The 15021-nt window shown below is 31.6% G+C and overlaps 1 protein-coding gene across 1 annotated transcript in view; it reads right to left on the bottom strand.

The window, feature by feature from the left end:
* The window catches only part of VPS50 (VPS50 subunit of EARP/GARPII complex), a 127887-nt gene that overhangs the window by 37308 nt on the left and 75558 nt on the right, over positions 1-15021 (bottom strand). The window contains exons 15-20 of the mRNA XM_017525102.2: positions 13138-13232; positions 12699-12797; positions 6463-6553; positions 5488-5664; positions 2606-2724; positions 306-412 (exon numbers count right to left, since the gene is read on the bottom strand). Coding sequence (XP_017380591.1) covers positions 306-412; positions 2606-2724; positions 5488-5664; positions 6463-6553; positions 12699-12797; positions 13138-13232 — 688 coding nt within the window. The remainder of the gene's footprint in view (positions 1-305; positions 413-2605; positions 2725-5487; positions 5665-6462; positions 6554-12698; positions 12798-13137; positions 13233-15021) is intronic.

Below are 15021 nucleotides of genomic sequence, written 5' to 3'. Positions count from 1 at the left end.
AAAAAAAAAGAATTTTTTATCACATTTCAATTAACTGAAATATTTTAGAAAAATTGGAAGATACAAAGAATAAATAGGTAACTGAGAAAGAGAAACTGGCAATACTATTAGTATTATTGTATTTGGAACATTTAAAATGAGAAGCATTGACATATGATTACCTTAAGTCCCTTACTGCAGAGTACTAGAGTATACCAGACAATGAAAACCACAAGTAAAAGTCATTCACTAATAAACTAATTTAACTGTTAAAATGTTTTTTTTTTTCTTTTTTGGAAAAAAAAAAAAAAAGTGCAGCTACTTACCAACAAGTCTTATTACATTCAACGTTGTATTTGTTAAAATAGGTGCATTCACTTTATTTAGACTGTAATCTGATTTCTTCCTGCTTTTTAGAGTTTCTCGAGAAACACTTTATATGGAAAAACAAAACAGAGTTGCTAGGGTTGTCAAGTATTAAACCAATAAGTTACTCAGATTAGGCTCTAACCTTCATAACTAATCATTTGATGAAAATCTTACTATGCATTAAGTAGAGAGATTAACTTCTTATCCTTATAAAATTTACATTCCATAAGACAAGCAAAAAACTAAAGTACCATAATGCATTTCTTCGATTCTAAAACATTATCTATCAACCACTAAAAAAGCTACATCACTTTAAAAAATAGATTTTCTAGGATAATTATATATCTAAGTGTAAATGTACTATGTTTCTTCATTTCGATAACTTATAAACATTAAAAAAATACCATCCTAAGAATCTGAATTAAGTATAGAATATTGATGGCAGTATTTGGGGCTAAGGGGCAGCATTAGGTTCAATAGAAAAATTAAAGTTATATGGTAAGCACAGAAAAAAGGGCCAGCATAAAATAGGGTCAGAGATAAGAAAGAACAGAGTGTGCTCAGAAAATTACAAGGAGTTTACCACATGCACATGTAGAACAAGTGGACAGAGGGGAAAATGACAAGAAAGGAGACAAGTAAAGGCCAGATCCTTGAAAGCAATCAAACCCGAGGGACATGAACCTTATCTTGAATACAGTGGTGAGTCACTAAAAAGTAACCAGTAACATGACATGACTTAATTTTTATCTATGAAAAAAAAAAAAAAAACCATAAATTTAGATCTAAGAGTTGTTTGGAAGTGGGCAAGCCTAGAGACAAGTGCCAAAGTAAGGGAGTTGATTTAACAATCTGGCACAGAGATAATTTTGGCATAAACTAGAATGGTAGGGGTGAAATACAAGAAAAATTGTTCAAGAGACACAAATTAGAACTGAGAATAACTATTAATTTATTGGCTTCAGTTACCAATTTGGTCAATTCAAACTTCTTAGGGGTAAGAAGTTTAGGGGCTGCAATAACCCTACCAAAAATTGAGACATATATACATGTACTGGCAGACACTATCTTACTTGTACATTTCAATTCAAATGGACCTTTCCTTTTGGCCAAAATATGCCCAAAATAAATCTAATAAAGAATTCCAACAAAATAGTTCTATTCAGTTCACAGTAGATCATATTGACACTTAATATCATACATATGCAAAAACAAATAGGACAAATTTTTTCAATTAAAATACCTACAAATACGTGAATTGCTCACTTTTGAAAACAATTATTTCAGTCGGGATTTCAAGTTAAACAAGTATCAAATAGATAGCCTGGGGTTAAACAATAAGAGTATACTTAAATCTATCATTAAGAAAAAAGTACATCTATGGTCACTAAATGTTTGATAGTCATGAAATCAAGTCATTTCAACATCTAAGAATCAGGCTCATTTAACTGGCAAAAGGTAAGAAAATATTGTTATAATTATCATAGTTTTGAAGAGGTCAGTTTATCATAAAACACAACTCAACAACTAATGGGACACCTTGATAGAAGGTTCAAATAGTGAACACAAATGACATAGGGAAAATAAGTGGCAACTTTCTGTGTTTACAAGATTGAAGCAAGAACTCCACATACAAAACAAAAGACCATTTTCTCTTTGAGGTTTTTTTCTTTTATTAAATCTATGTAAAGAATAAATGGCCACCAGGCAGCATTGATTTTATAAATCTAAAGGTTTCTTCCTCTGCAAAAACTGATCTCTGATTATACCCAATATTTTCAACAAGATAATAAAGTAATTTTAACAGATTTTAAAAATAACTATCTAACTTTGTGATGACATAAAAAAAGGAATTAGAATCTTGCTACAAAAAACAATGTCAAACAAACTATATAACTCAAAGGAAAGCTACATTAAAAGTAGCCATTTAATAACTTATAAATGACTAAATCAGTTTCTTTCTTGACACAATAACAATCCAGTTCACAGTTAAATGAACTGATTTGTGAGATGCCAGCAAAAGTTTTGTGAACTTTTCATATATCTATTTTATTTTTCCTGAAATTCAGTTATGAAATGTTAAGGGGGAAAACTTGCATTTTTAGACTTCCAGGTATTATTTTTAAATGATTCTGTCAGGTGACATTATAAGTACCAAAAAAAATTAATTTTGTTTTTTTCTTAACCTTAAAGGAAATCGTATATGTTAAGATAACAAGATAAAATGCTAAATACCACACAATATATGAATAATCACCTTTTCACAGGAGCATCTCCTGTCTGCTCATCCACATAGTCTCGTTTGAGTTCCTCAGGAACATCACTGTCACTGTCATACTCTTGATAGGCACTCTTTTCTTGTTCATCAGATTCATACTGAAGAAAACACAGGATATTAAAAAGTGAGTATAAAGAGCCTCTTTTTGTGGGGTGTCTCAACACAGTGAAAGTATCCCATTTTATAAGCAACAGCTAAATACAAGAGAATTCTCAATTTAGCTTCAATATTGTTACCAAGAATCTCACTATTCTTCCATTATCTTCATCATTTCTACCTTAATCAGCACAAAATAAAAATATTACACCTATAAAAGCCTGAAAATGTGCAACAAGTTCAAATCGCCATAAACAAGAACCTAACAAACATTCCACTTGGCCTAAAAAGAGAAAAGTATATATTTTGCTTCTTTTTTTTTTTAACCTAACATCTCTCAGAAGTTTCACCATACTTATTTCCAATTGCTAATAAAACTCTTGAAAAAGAGGTTCAGTATCCAATTCTGGCACCCTGGAAGTATTACTTCAGCTTAATAAATATGTGCAACACACATGCTGATGTTCTACCTAATTCACTATGATAAGATTTAATTCTAATGGTAACTTAGAAAATTAAGCTTAGAACACAAGGACCTACTGAGAATGTGGACAAAAATGGTAGATTTCCCCTTGAGAGGAAGGGTCTCTTCATAACATTTTCATCATCTTTATGGTACCATGGCCCAATGCCAGCATGGGAAGGACAGTGAAATTCAGGCACAATAAAGGAAGCAGTGACAGCACTTTCATTATGATCATCATCATCATCATCTATTAATGTTACAGATTTATATGCTTAAATAATGGCTAACATTAATACGATTAAATGATAGCTAACACTGAGTTTTTAACCAAGTATTATGCTAAGTGCTTTCATGAGTTATCTCATTTAATCCTACAGACACTTCTATGAGGAAGTTTTATCTCCACATGACAGTTGAGGAAACCAGTATGATAACAACATGGCAAGAAGTTAGTCCTGTAATTCAACAACCATATTTTGAGAGTCTATTAATAAAAAGCACTATGAAAGGTCATATTTAAATGTGGACCCTGATTCTCAAGACATAAATTGCACCTGGAAAGATTAGATCACACATTAATAACTGCAAACAAGTCTTACAGGTAATCCTCTATACCTATACACAATGTGATCCCGATGCTATGCAGAAAGGTATTCTACACAAGCTAGGATGTCCTGGTTACAACAACAGAGTTTTGTGACCACACTGTATCATATATACTCATTATTTGAGGATTTAATATTTGCAAATTTGCCTATTCACTAAAATTTATTCGTAACTCTAAAGTCAATACTCAGGACATTTTGGGAGTTATTCATAAATATGTGCAGAACAGTGAAAACTTTGAGTCATACAACATGCATGTTACCAGCTGAGGACAAACAAGGCATGCTCTGTCTTCCTGCTTAGGCTCTCATACTATAAACAAGTTTCCTTTTCATGACCAATTTAGTGCCAAATATTTTATATTTTTGTGCTTTTTGTTGGTGATATAAGTGTTTTGAATGCCCCTGCAAGTGTAGCACTGAAGTGCTGTCTAATGTTTCAAAGTACAAGAAGACTGTGATGTGCCTTACAAACAAACGTGTGTCTGGTAAGTGATAAGCTTCATTTAGGCATCAGTTATGGCGTTGTTGACTGTGAGTTCAGATTATGTACTGATGAGCTGATAAACATGCTGCAACCAGAGGCTCATAGGAACGTAATCCTGTATTTGCTCTGGGAGTAATGGTTCACTATTTGCTAATTCAGTATTCACGGCAACTTTATAGAACACACTGATGCAAATAATAAGATTCAAATGTTATGTCAGTTTTAAATAATGAATCACTTTTATAGAGAGATATATTATTTTAAAATAATTGGGATGACTTTAAATTCCTCTTGGTTTAGTCAACTTCACAGAGGCAAAATGTCACAAAGAATCACAGAATCATAAAATATGGCTTACTATGAAACAATTTAAATTTCATGAATTTTATCTTCATCAAATAAAGAAATTCTATAATAAAATATAAAGACAAATCCTTCAAGGTATTTTTGTCATATCTGAATAGTTTTCACTTCAGCTTCATAAAATCGAAAATAAAAATCATATTGGGTCACTACTGAAATTAAGAAGAAACCATCAAACAAAATATTAAGTCAAGTAAAATACTGTGAAACCCCATGTAGGTAACTGTGAAGCAAGCATTCTTCTCACTGTAAATCTCAGGAAACTGAGGGTGACAGATTGTGCCAAGGGCCACACAGCTGATAAATAATAAAGATGATATTCATTATCTGCCTTCAAATCCTTTCCACTAACTCACACTATGTCTAGTTAATACTGTTTTTGAGGTCCTCAAAGTGTGGTTAAAACACTGTACTTCCAAATCTCAAAAAATATCCCTGCCTGCCAACTAAGCAAGACATTATCACTTTCTCTTAGTTAAAGGGACATGGAACAAAATAAACCAGTTACCCATAAAGGGTGTCAAGAAAAAGGACAGATGATATCTATTCCCTCACTCATCTGTCTGTACAATAAATCATATAAGTATTCAGTGAAAAAACTATATTACTACTTGATTAGCAACATAAAAACATAATAAGAACATAAACAAACAAATTTACTATTTAAGAGGACAAGGTCAACAATGCAAATTATAGAGTCATTATCTATAAATGTAATATCATAGGTACATTAAGTATATAGGTAGGCAGAATGGTAGTAAATGGACACATAAATGTAGTGAATTGCCTTACTCATTGAGTAGAATGTTTTTAAATTAAGAAATCTCACTTATGTTTCACATACCCCATTAGAAGCCAAGACATCTTCTGTTTCTTCATCTTTGTGGTTAGCCTGAATTTCAAACGGATTCCCACCACTACAGTACTGCTCAAACAAGGTCACTGCTTTTGAAGAATTTGAGACTGGCTGCTTACTAGGTGAAACTGATGGGGAACGAGACTGTTCCATGAATTTAAATTCCTAGATGTTAAAAAAAGGAGCCAGATACCTTTTAGCAAAAATAAAATTCTAGTATATAAACAGAATCCATCAATATAAATGTAGAGTATCAGAAAAATAACATCTTGACCTTCAGGTTATTGACTTTTAAATCAAGCAAGTTGCCTAAAAGCACACACTTGGAAATACGTGATTAAAGGTTTTCCTAAAGACAACTCAGTGAATGATACCACTTAAAACAGTATCATCTGCATCAAGCTACTTTTGACTTCCTTTAAGAAGCTGCACAGATCATTTTTTAAAATAGCTTAAGAAATTTGAACAATGTCTTTTAAAAATTTTAACACAACAGCAAAAATCCTAATCAATAAAGTCATTTATGAAAATAATTGTTAAAGTAAAACACCTTGCTTTTTCATATGCTTACATCACTTAAGATATTCTATACAAATACATCAGAAACAAAGTATAAAATATATATCTGTGTTACACTGATGTCCACAAAATACAGCAGTCGGCCCTTTCCTGAATTCAAAACAAACAAAAAATAGCATTTTAACTGTAACTCTTTTTAGGCAAAAGAGACTTCCTGAAGTATGTAAACTGAATTTTGTAAAAGAAGACAGATTTTTCATAACCATAAAAGGATCATTCCTGTAAAAGATGCTGCCTACTAATGACTTCCAAGAAAGGAATAAAAGAAACTGTTTCTTAATTTATTTTATAAATGTTTTCATATATTTTTGGATAATTTTTTCAAAAAGAAAAGGTAAAAAGATGACTGAAAGACATATTTCTTTGTTCTTAAGAGACACTTACATGAAGTTGCAAGATGCTGAAATTTGACTTAACAGGACAAAGTTCCCAAGTCTCATTCTCTAGGAACATTCTCAGTTCATCAAGCCGTGTTCTTAAAAAAAGAAAATGAACACTCCAAAAAGTGAGAAGAAAAGTAGACTGCACACAAGAATTGAGAAAATAACGTATGACACAAATAATTATAGGATTATCATCATGATCATAATCAACTTTGAGAACCCGTTCGTATTAATGCAGTAAACTGAAATGTTTACTTTAGTTAGTTAATATCATCCTTGAGAGAAAAACTCTCTCAAATGTTTACTAAACTAAATGTTTGTACTATATTGCAAAAGTAATACATAGGAAATGACAATTTTATTAGAGGACTAAATTAAAAGCTTGTCACCAACTCACATACTTAAAATATCCTCAGCTGATTATATATCAATGCTAAAACATAAAGACAAAATTTACAGATTATACGAGATCATCAATACTAACACATTACATTAAACAGCACAGCTCTAGTAAAGTCACAGATCTAGTGAACCATATCTAGTAAAGCCCCAATAGCAAGATAATTATCGCTTTCTGAAAATGTTTAGCTAAGTGCCTATCCCTACACAGCATTTACAAATTAAATTAGCAGGTAAGACACCTATATACTTGACATTCCACTAATCACTTATGCCATTCTGATCTCTTGTTTCTTTAATGCTATTGTTCTTACTGTCTATCCTGAGTAATCAACACATTATATAGGCAATCCCAGAAAAACAAACCCTTTTTTCCAGTTGACAAAGGGCCAGTGCCTGCTCTATTCTTCCTCTTTCAACCACAAGTTGATAGTACCGTGCTAAAAACAAAACCTAGATTTTTTTCAATCCACAGGTTCAAAATAGATAATAAATAAATGACTCTAAAAAACAGGAATTGCTCCAAATACTAGAGTTAACGGACAAGGACTTTAAGATAATTACTAAAAGTTAAATAAAACAGAAAAAAATATGTATAAAATGGATAGAAAAGAGAATTTCAAATAACTGCAATAAGAGAAACAAACAATAAGAGAATCAAATAGACATCTGAGAACTGAAAAATATACTTCCAATTAAAAACTGATTGGATTGTAAAATAGCAGTCTAGAGATGGCTGAAGATAACATTCATGAACTCAAAGACAGATCAACAGAAAATATCTAAATTGAAGCAAAAGTTGGAAAAAAAGGGAAGAAACAGAAAGATCATAAGAGATATGTGAGATAGTAAAAACATTTATTATGCAGGCAATTGGATGGAGAGGACAGAGAAGAGGCAAAAACAGTATTTGAAGACATAATGGCCAAGAATTCCCAAAAGTGATTGTGTGCATAGCTCACCACACATAAAAATTACCTCAATTGGATCGCAGACCTAACTAAAAACTAAAACTACAAAACTTGACAACTCAATAATAAAAAAACAGTAACCCAATTCAAAATGGATGAAAGCTTTGAACAGATATTTCTGCAAAGAAGATACACAAAGGCCAATAAGCATCTTAAAAGATGCTAAATATTATGAGTCATCAGGGAAATGCAAACCCAAAACATGATAAGATACCACTTCATACCTACTAGGCCAGCCATAATCAGAGACAAACAACAGGTGTTGACAAGGTATTAGAGAAATTGGAACCCTCATATAGTATTAGTAGAAATGTAAAAATGTATCATGACTTTGGAAAAAAGTGTGACAGTTCCTCAAAATGTTAAACAGGAAGAGTTACCATAGGACTCAGTAATTCTGGCTGCTGTAACAAATTACCACAAACAAGGTGACTTAAACAAGCGGAAATTTATTCTCTCACAGTTGTAGAGGCCACAGCCTGAAAATCAGTATCAGTGGGTTGAAATCAAGATGTTAGCAGAGCTCCACTCTCTGGAGGCCCTAGGGGATAATGTGTTTCCTGTCTCTTACAGACTGGTTTGTGGTATTTATTACACTGTAATTTAAAGCAAATACAGTGATAATAGGTATAACCCAGATTGAAGAAGCGCAGTCAACGCTAGGCATAAAAAATGTATAGACAATAATATATAAAGCAAAAGTATATGACAAAACACCAAGAGGATAGGAGAAGTAAATGCAGTTAAAGTTGGTTCCTGCGTTATTCTGGAAGTATGCTACCTAAAGTAGACTACAGTAGAACATAAATGCATATTGAAATGGTGGTGGTAACCATTACAAGAATGTATTTTTTAAAAGCTAACAGAAAAATTAATATAAAAAGTAAAAATATATATGATCGATCCAAAACAAGCAAAAAGAGAAAAATTTTTTTAAATATTTAACATTTTAGATATAAAACAGCAATATGATGGGTTTAAATCTATTAAGAATTATGCCAATAAATATATTAAATGTAAATGGAAAGACAGTTCTATCAAAACACAAAAATTGTCAGACTAGATTTAAAAAACATCAACAAGTCCAGACTTGATAAGTGGTTGAAAAAGGGCACATTTTAAATATAAGAACACAATTAGAAAGAAAGTTAAAATTACACAAAAACACAATTTCTCAAAATCATAAGCTGGGGTAGAATTATCAAAATTATTTTCTACATCTAATAAAATGATAATTATGATTTTTTCTTCTATTCTGTCAATTGATAAATTAAATTTCTTAATTTTTTTTTTAATGTTTAGCCAACTCCAGTTCTCCTGAAATAAATCCTACCTGTTCATAGCATATTATCCTTTTCAGGTATCACTGAATTTAATTTGCCAATATTTTGTTTAGGATTTTGCATCTATGTTCTTTTTTTTTTTTTGAGATGGAGTCTCACTCTGTCACCCAGGCTGGAGTGCAGTGGCGCAATCTCGGCTCACTGCAACCTCTGCCCAGGTTCAAGCAATTCTCCTGCCTCAGCCTCCTGAGTAGCTGGGATTACAAGTGTCTGCCACTGCGCCGGCTAATTTTTGTATTTTTAGTAGAGGCAGGGTTTCAACATCTTGGCCAGGCTGGTCTTGAACTTCTGACCTCTTGATCCACCTGCCTCAGCCTCCCAAAGTGCTGGGATTACAGGCATGTGCCACTGTGCCCGGTCTGCATCTATGTTCTTATGTGATACTACCATGTCATTTCCCTTTCTTATTATGTCCCCTTGTTCTGTTTTGGGATCAATGCTATGCTGGCCTCATAAAATAAATTATAAAACATTCCCTCTTTCTCTATTCCATAAAAGAGTTGTGTTGGTATTGTTTTCTCCTTAAATATTTGGTAGAATTTACCAGTAACATCAGCAGGCCTGAAGATTTATGCAAATGTTTTGAAGCCCAAATATAATTTCTTCAAAAGACCCTGGACTATTCATATTTTCTATATTTTGTTTTGTAAGGTTATGAAGTTTGGCTTTATAAGGAATTTGTTTATTTCATCTAATTTGTTGTATTTTCTTCTAAAAAGATAGGTGACTTCTCTCTTCTAACACCAGTCAATGCAACCTTAGGATCCTTGAAAATATTTTATAAGCTTTGATTACTAAAGTAACTACAAAATAAAACATACTTATTAAACAGAATATTTTGACAATTATACATTGCTCTGTAATTTTTATGTCACTATGGTTTTAATTAGAATATTTGTGCTTTTAGAAATTCTCCAACATGTGACAGAACAATGTTTTTTGGGTGTATATAAACTTAGTATATGGATTTTTTTTTAATGGGGGAAAATAAAACTTATACTTTTGAGAGGTAGGAACAAACAATAATAGAGACTGTGTTCCCTCGCATGTTCATACGGTTTTATCCCAGAAAAAGATAGTGGAATGCAAACTTTCAAACAACTACCACAACTAACATTAATACATGTCATAAGTAGATGTTCTGCCAAAAATAAACTGCTCCTATTTTTACCTTTTTATTATGCCTATAACTTCAAACCAATAGCTTAAAAGGATTCAAAGTCAGAATAATTTGGTTCAAGAATGTCTTCATTCTCGAGAGCTCTATTTGGCAGGAGAGGACCTTGAAACAAACTGTATGCACATTTAAACACTTCCATTAGCAAAATAAAAACACCTCATCTATATTTCACCATGTTTCATACAGTTTTTCAGTATTTATGTAGTATGATTTGGCAAAGGGGATATTAATTTGTGATTTTGCAGATTTAGATTCATCACTGACTAATGCAATGACTTTAGTCATTTCAATGTATGTACGCTAGCATCATTTCTAAAGTTCCTGTCAAGTTTATTTTGTTTTGTAAAGAAACAAATATACCTTAGAACACATTGATGGTTTGCACCAACTTTACCAAATGACTTCCACTATAATTTTCCCAATGGCAACTGTCAGAGAGAAAAATGACTTCAGACAGGATAGAAACTAAACTACCTTAAACTTTTTTTTAAATACTAGGGAAAAAGAATAATACCGTGTAATAATTAAATCTTTCCTGTTTAACCTGCCCCAATTTTTATAATATAAAATACTGCAAGAAAACGGGTCATGATGTGCAGAACCAATGGAGAGACCTTTTAATCTGGCCACTTCATTTTATAATTCATAGAATCACTGGCCAGAGAGGTTAAAAATTTGCCAATATCAGACACTTCGTAAGCAGCAAAAAATGGGACAAGAACCTAAGTCTACTATTACTCAACGCAGGTTTCCTTTAAATAATATAGCACAGCCACATCAATGAGAAATAGGTTTTACAAATGTTTCTAAAAGAAGTTATTTAAAATGTTGAGTGTTTGTGGAAGATTTAAGTCATTCATTTCTGTATTCTCTAATTTCATTAATGTGAACTCTGTGAAGAATTTCCATCATGGTCAAAATCTCCATATCTAGTTGCTACAGATGACAGACACCTTTCGACAATAAGTAAAACAGAATGCAGAATGGAAGCCACTAAATAGATCAGTGTTTCTATATTGTACACACATCCTAGACACTAGGAACACCAAAAGCTCTCCCAGTTGTCATGTTGGATACAAAGCAATCTCTGGGAAGAGAGACATTTGGCATGATTCATACTACAGGGAAAGTGAGGCTTCTTGCTCCTTTGTGCTTCCTTTTTATTCCCTATCCATGATTAACAGGCCCCTCCCACTTCTAGACAGGAATGTTTAAGGAACCAGCCCTTTGTTTTAGTTAGGGTTTAAGTTTTCACAGAAAACAAAGTTATAAATAAAGGCAGTATTAGGGCTTCCTATTGGTCCCTTCCCACTGTTTCCCTGAGCTTTATTCAATTAAATTTTTTAATTTTTAAACATTCTCAATTATGAAACTCAAAGGCTGTGCTTTAGTATAGTTCAATTTAAATCTTTTTCAAACAATTTACTTAATTGTTTGCAATTAACACAGACAACTCATAGTCAATATATTTAATAATTAATTAATCAATGGTTTGGTGTTCAGTCATCTTTCTTTTGACATGGCATATATGACTGTGAGCAGGTGTTGACTATGAACAAAAGAAGAAAAAGCAGAATTACAAATCATGACTCTCTCTGGCACCAAATAACATGGATATCAAAACTTAATTGTAAAAAGTAAAAGTTCAGAATAAAAAGTAAGATATAACTCAACTCAAAGGACAAAATATATCTAAGGGATACAACTTAGGGTCTAGCTTATAACAAGAGAAGTCTAATGTTAGCTTTCTCTTCCCTCAATTTACTGCTGCTCTAAGCATATAATCACAGTGGCATTATGAACATTCTTTCCCACCTTCCTCCACTCCCCAAAAACCATTCGTAGTCACCCTTTTAAATATTAGCTGTGATTGTTTTGCAAGGCAATGCCGTATACAAATTTGGCTTTGTAGCAAGATTCTGAATATCATATCCTCTCCTCTAGAAGACTTATTACTTCTAAAAGACAGATGCTCTCAAGCACCCCCTCACTGAGCACTGCCTCTACTGATTTAACTTCCTTATACACACACCCATATGTATGCAGGCATGGAACAGTGGCCAAATTCTTTCTGGGAACCTTGATCTAATAATCACGTTTTACTCATAAAGGAATCAGTAAGCCCCTCAAGACAAAGAATACATTAAAATTTACAATGAATACATAATGAGAACATTTCATTATATTTTGGTTTAAAAAAACCCTTAACCATCTTTAAAAAGGTACAACACATTCAAATTCAAAAATAATTGTTTAAAATCAATTAATGCTATAAGATTAAGGATTAGACAAAAGTATTATCATTACTTAAATAAGTCCATTCATATTTTATTAGAGTTCTTACCTATGGTAATTCTTGAAATAATTGACACTTTGTTTTCTAATAGACTCCTGTAAAACTTCAGACTTGCTACCACAAAATTCTTCTCCAACTTGCATCAACCTAGTTGGATAAAAAAAAGTTTAAGTAAATTTCAGCAACATCCTTATAGAGGAAAAAGAAGTGCAGGTTCTTTTCTTCAAAGATTAAAAAAAAAAATGCAAAAATTTGGATATGTGAAAAAATTCTAAAGATCACAAATCCATTAAGGTTTACAAACATCTAGAGGGCAGAAATATTTAAATACACTAACATAAAAACACAGCAGCCATCAAATTATGAATGTATGATTATCTTCATTTCCATAAAGAAGTTACAGATGATAACTCACCAGTTCATTATTTCTTGATTATCATGGTTGAATGACTCATACTAAAGAATAAGACAAGATCTTAAACACTACCTGCTGATTATATCCAAAACAAAGATGAAATCATCATATTTGAATATAGACAAATCAGTTCCAAGCAAGTAGGTTTTTACTTTTAGCTGAACATCCTGTAAGACAAAGAAAAAAAAATTCAAGCAGATCCAAAATATAGAAAATGAGGTATCAGAACCATTTACTCTATAGTTCCAGATTAAAATGAGACAGGAATTATTCTTAATTTGACAAAGAATATCTATTTAGACCAACAGCCAAAATCCTTAAGGGAGATATAACAGAGACAAACCCATTAATATCAGATGCAAAATAGTAATGGTCACAATCATCACTATAATTTAACAGTTATATAAATTTCTATCCAACATAAAAGACACAAACACACATACCCATAACATGTTAAGATAAAAATTATATCTTCATACTGGACATGATAAAAATCATTATTCATGGTTTGATTGGTTAGAACCCCCAAAATAAGCAATTCAAAAGTAACTGAATAATATATGAAATGACTGTATATATGTATAAGATAATGTATAAAAGTTACATTTCATGTATACCTGCCATAGTACCTTAAAATCAAAAAAGACATGCCACTTTCAATAGAGATTAAAATATAATATTAGGAATAACCTTAATAAGAAATACCAAACCTATAAGAAAAAACTAGCAACTCTAATGAGATACAAAAATAAATTTGAAAAGAAATTGTAATAAATTGAGAGTCAGGGGACTGGATAAGTGACTAAATAGTATAAAGATGTCAACTTTTTCAAATTAATATGCAGCTTCCATTAAATTATAACCAAAATCACAACAAAAACTTTCCTAATTCTAAAATTCACCTGGTATAAGAGGTAATTACCACTTTTTTAAAAAGCTTTGAAAAGAAGAAGTTATGAATAATGTTGGAAAACTGGTACTACCTATATTAAAAACTATTTTTTAATGCTAGCAATATAACAATATAGAGAAATCAATAGACTAAAAACAGTGTGTGCATACATATGAAAATAAATAAATAATGGCCTAATAAACCCTGTAAAAACTGTTTTCTGAATATTCACTTTGTGTCACGTATTATGCCAAGAACTTTACAAATTACATATTATCTTTAATCTTACAACAGCCTGGTTGAGCAGGCATTTATTATCCCCCTAGAAGAAACTTTGAGGGAAGACAGACCTGGAATCAAGGCTTAGTTTTGTTGTTCACTGAGCATGTGAACTCCTAAGGAGTCAGGTAGTTGTCTATGTTCACATGCTCAGTGAATAACAAAACTAAGGCTTGATTCCAGGTCTATCTTCTCTCAAAGTTTCTTGTTTTCACTGCACCTTGCAACAAAGAGACATTATACATGAAGAGGAGGAGAAAGAATGTCCAGTAAATGAAGAAAAGAAAAACCTGACTAGCCTGGGTGGAGGGAAGGGGTGGAAATCCTCTCTTTATATTATATATCAAAAGAAATATAAAATGTATTAAATAAGCATTTTTGTATATTTTTAAAAGATTAAAAGTTAGATATTAGCAATTAATTCAATAAAGCCAAAATATTTTCTGGGTCTCTTTTAAGTGTTCTAGGCAGTACTCTAGGTATTAGAGATAACAATCTAAAGTTTAGATGACAATTTAAAATTACCAGATAAATATTTAGCTAAGCTTTACCTGGGAAAGAAAATATTAAGAATAAATATAGAAAAAAGAATTCACAAAAGAATAAAGATCAATAGTGTAACCTCATAAAAATGTGAATCATCTGCATATTAAAAATAAAATAAGTGAAAATGAAACAACAAATGATTACTAATTATCATATTAGTCATTTAGAATCTATGAAAGAAATGAACAAAAAATAAGAGCAATTAATTCACAAAACAAACTACAATAATTAATCAATTT

Source organism: Cebus imitator, unplaced genomic scaffold, assembly GCF_001604975.1.
Source record: "Cebus imitator isolate Cc_AM_T3 unplaced genomic scaffold, Cebus_imitator-1.0 Scaffold37, whole genome shotgun sequence".
Lineage (NCBI taxonomy): Eukaryota > Metazoa > Chordata > Mammalia > Primates > Cebidae > Cebus > Cebus imitator.
The sequence above is the reverse complement of the archived record's forward strand: the minus strand, read 5'-3'. Positions and strand labels throughout refer to the sequence as shown.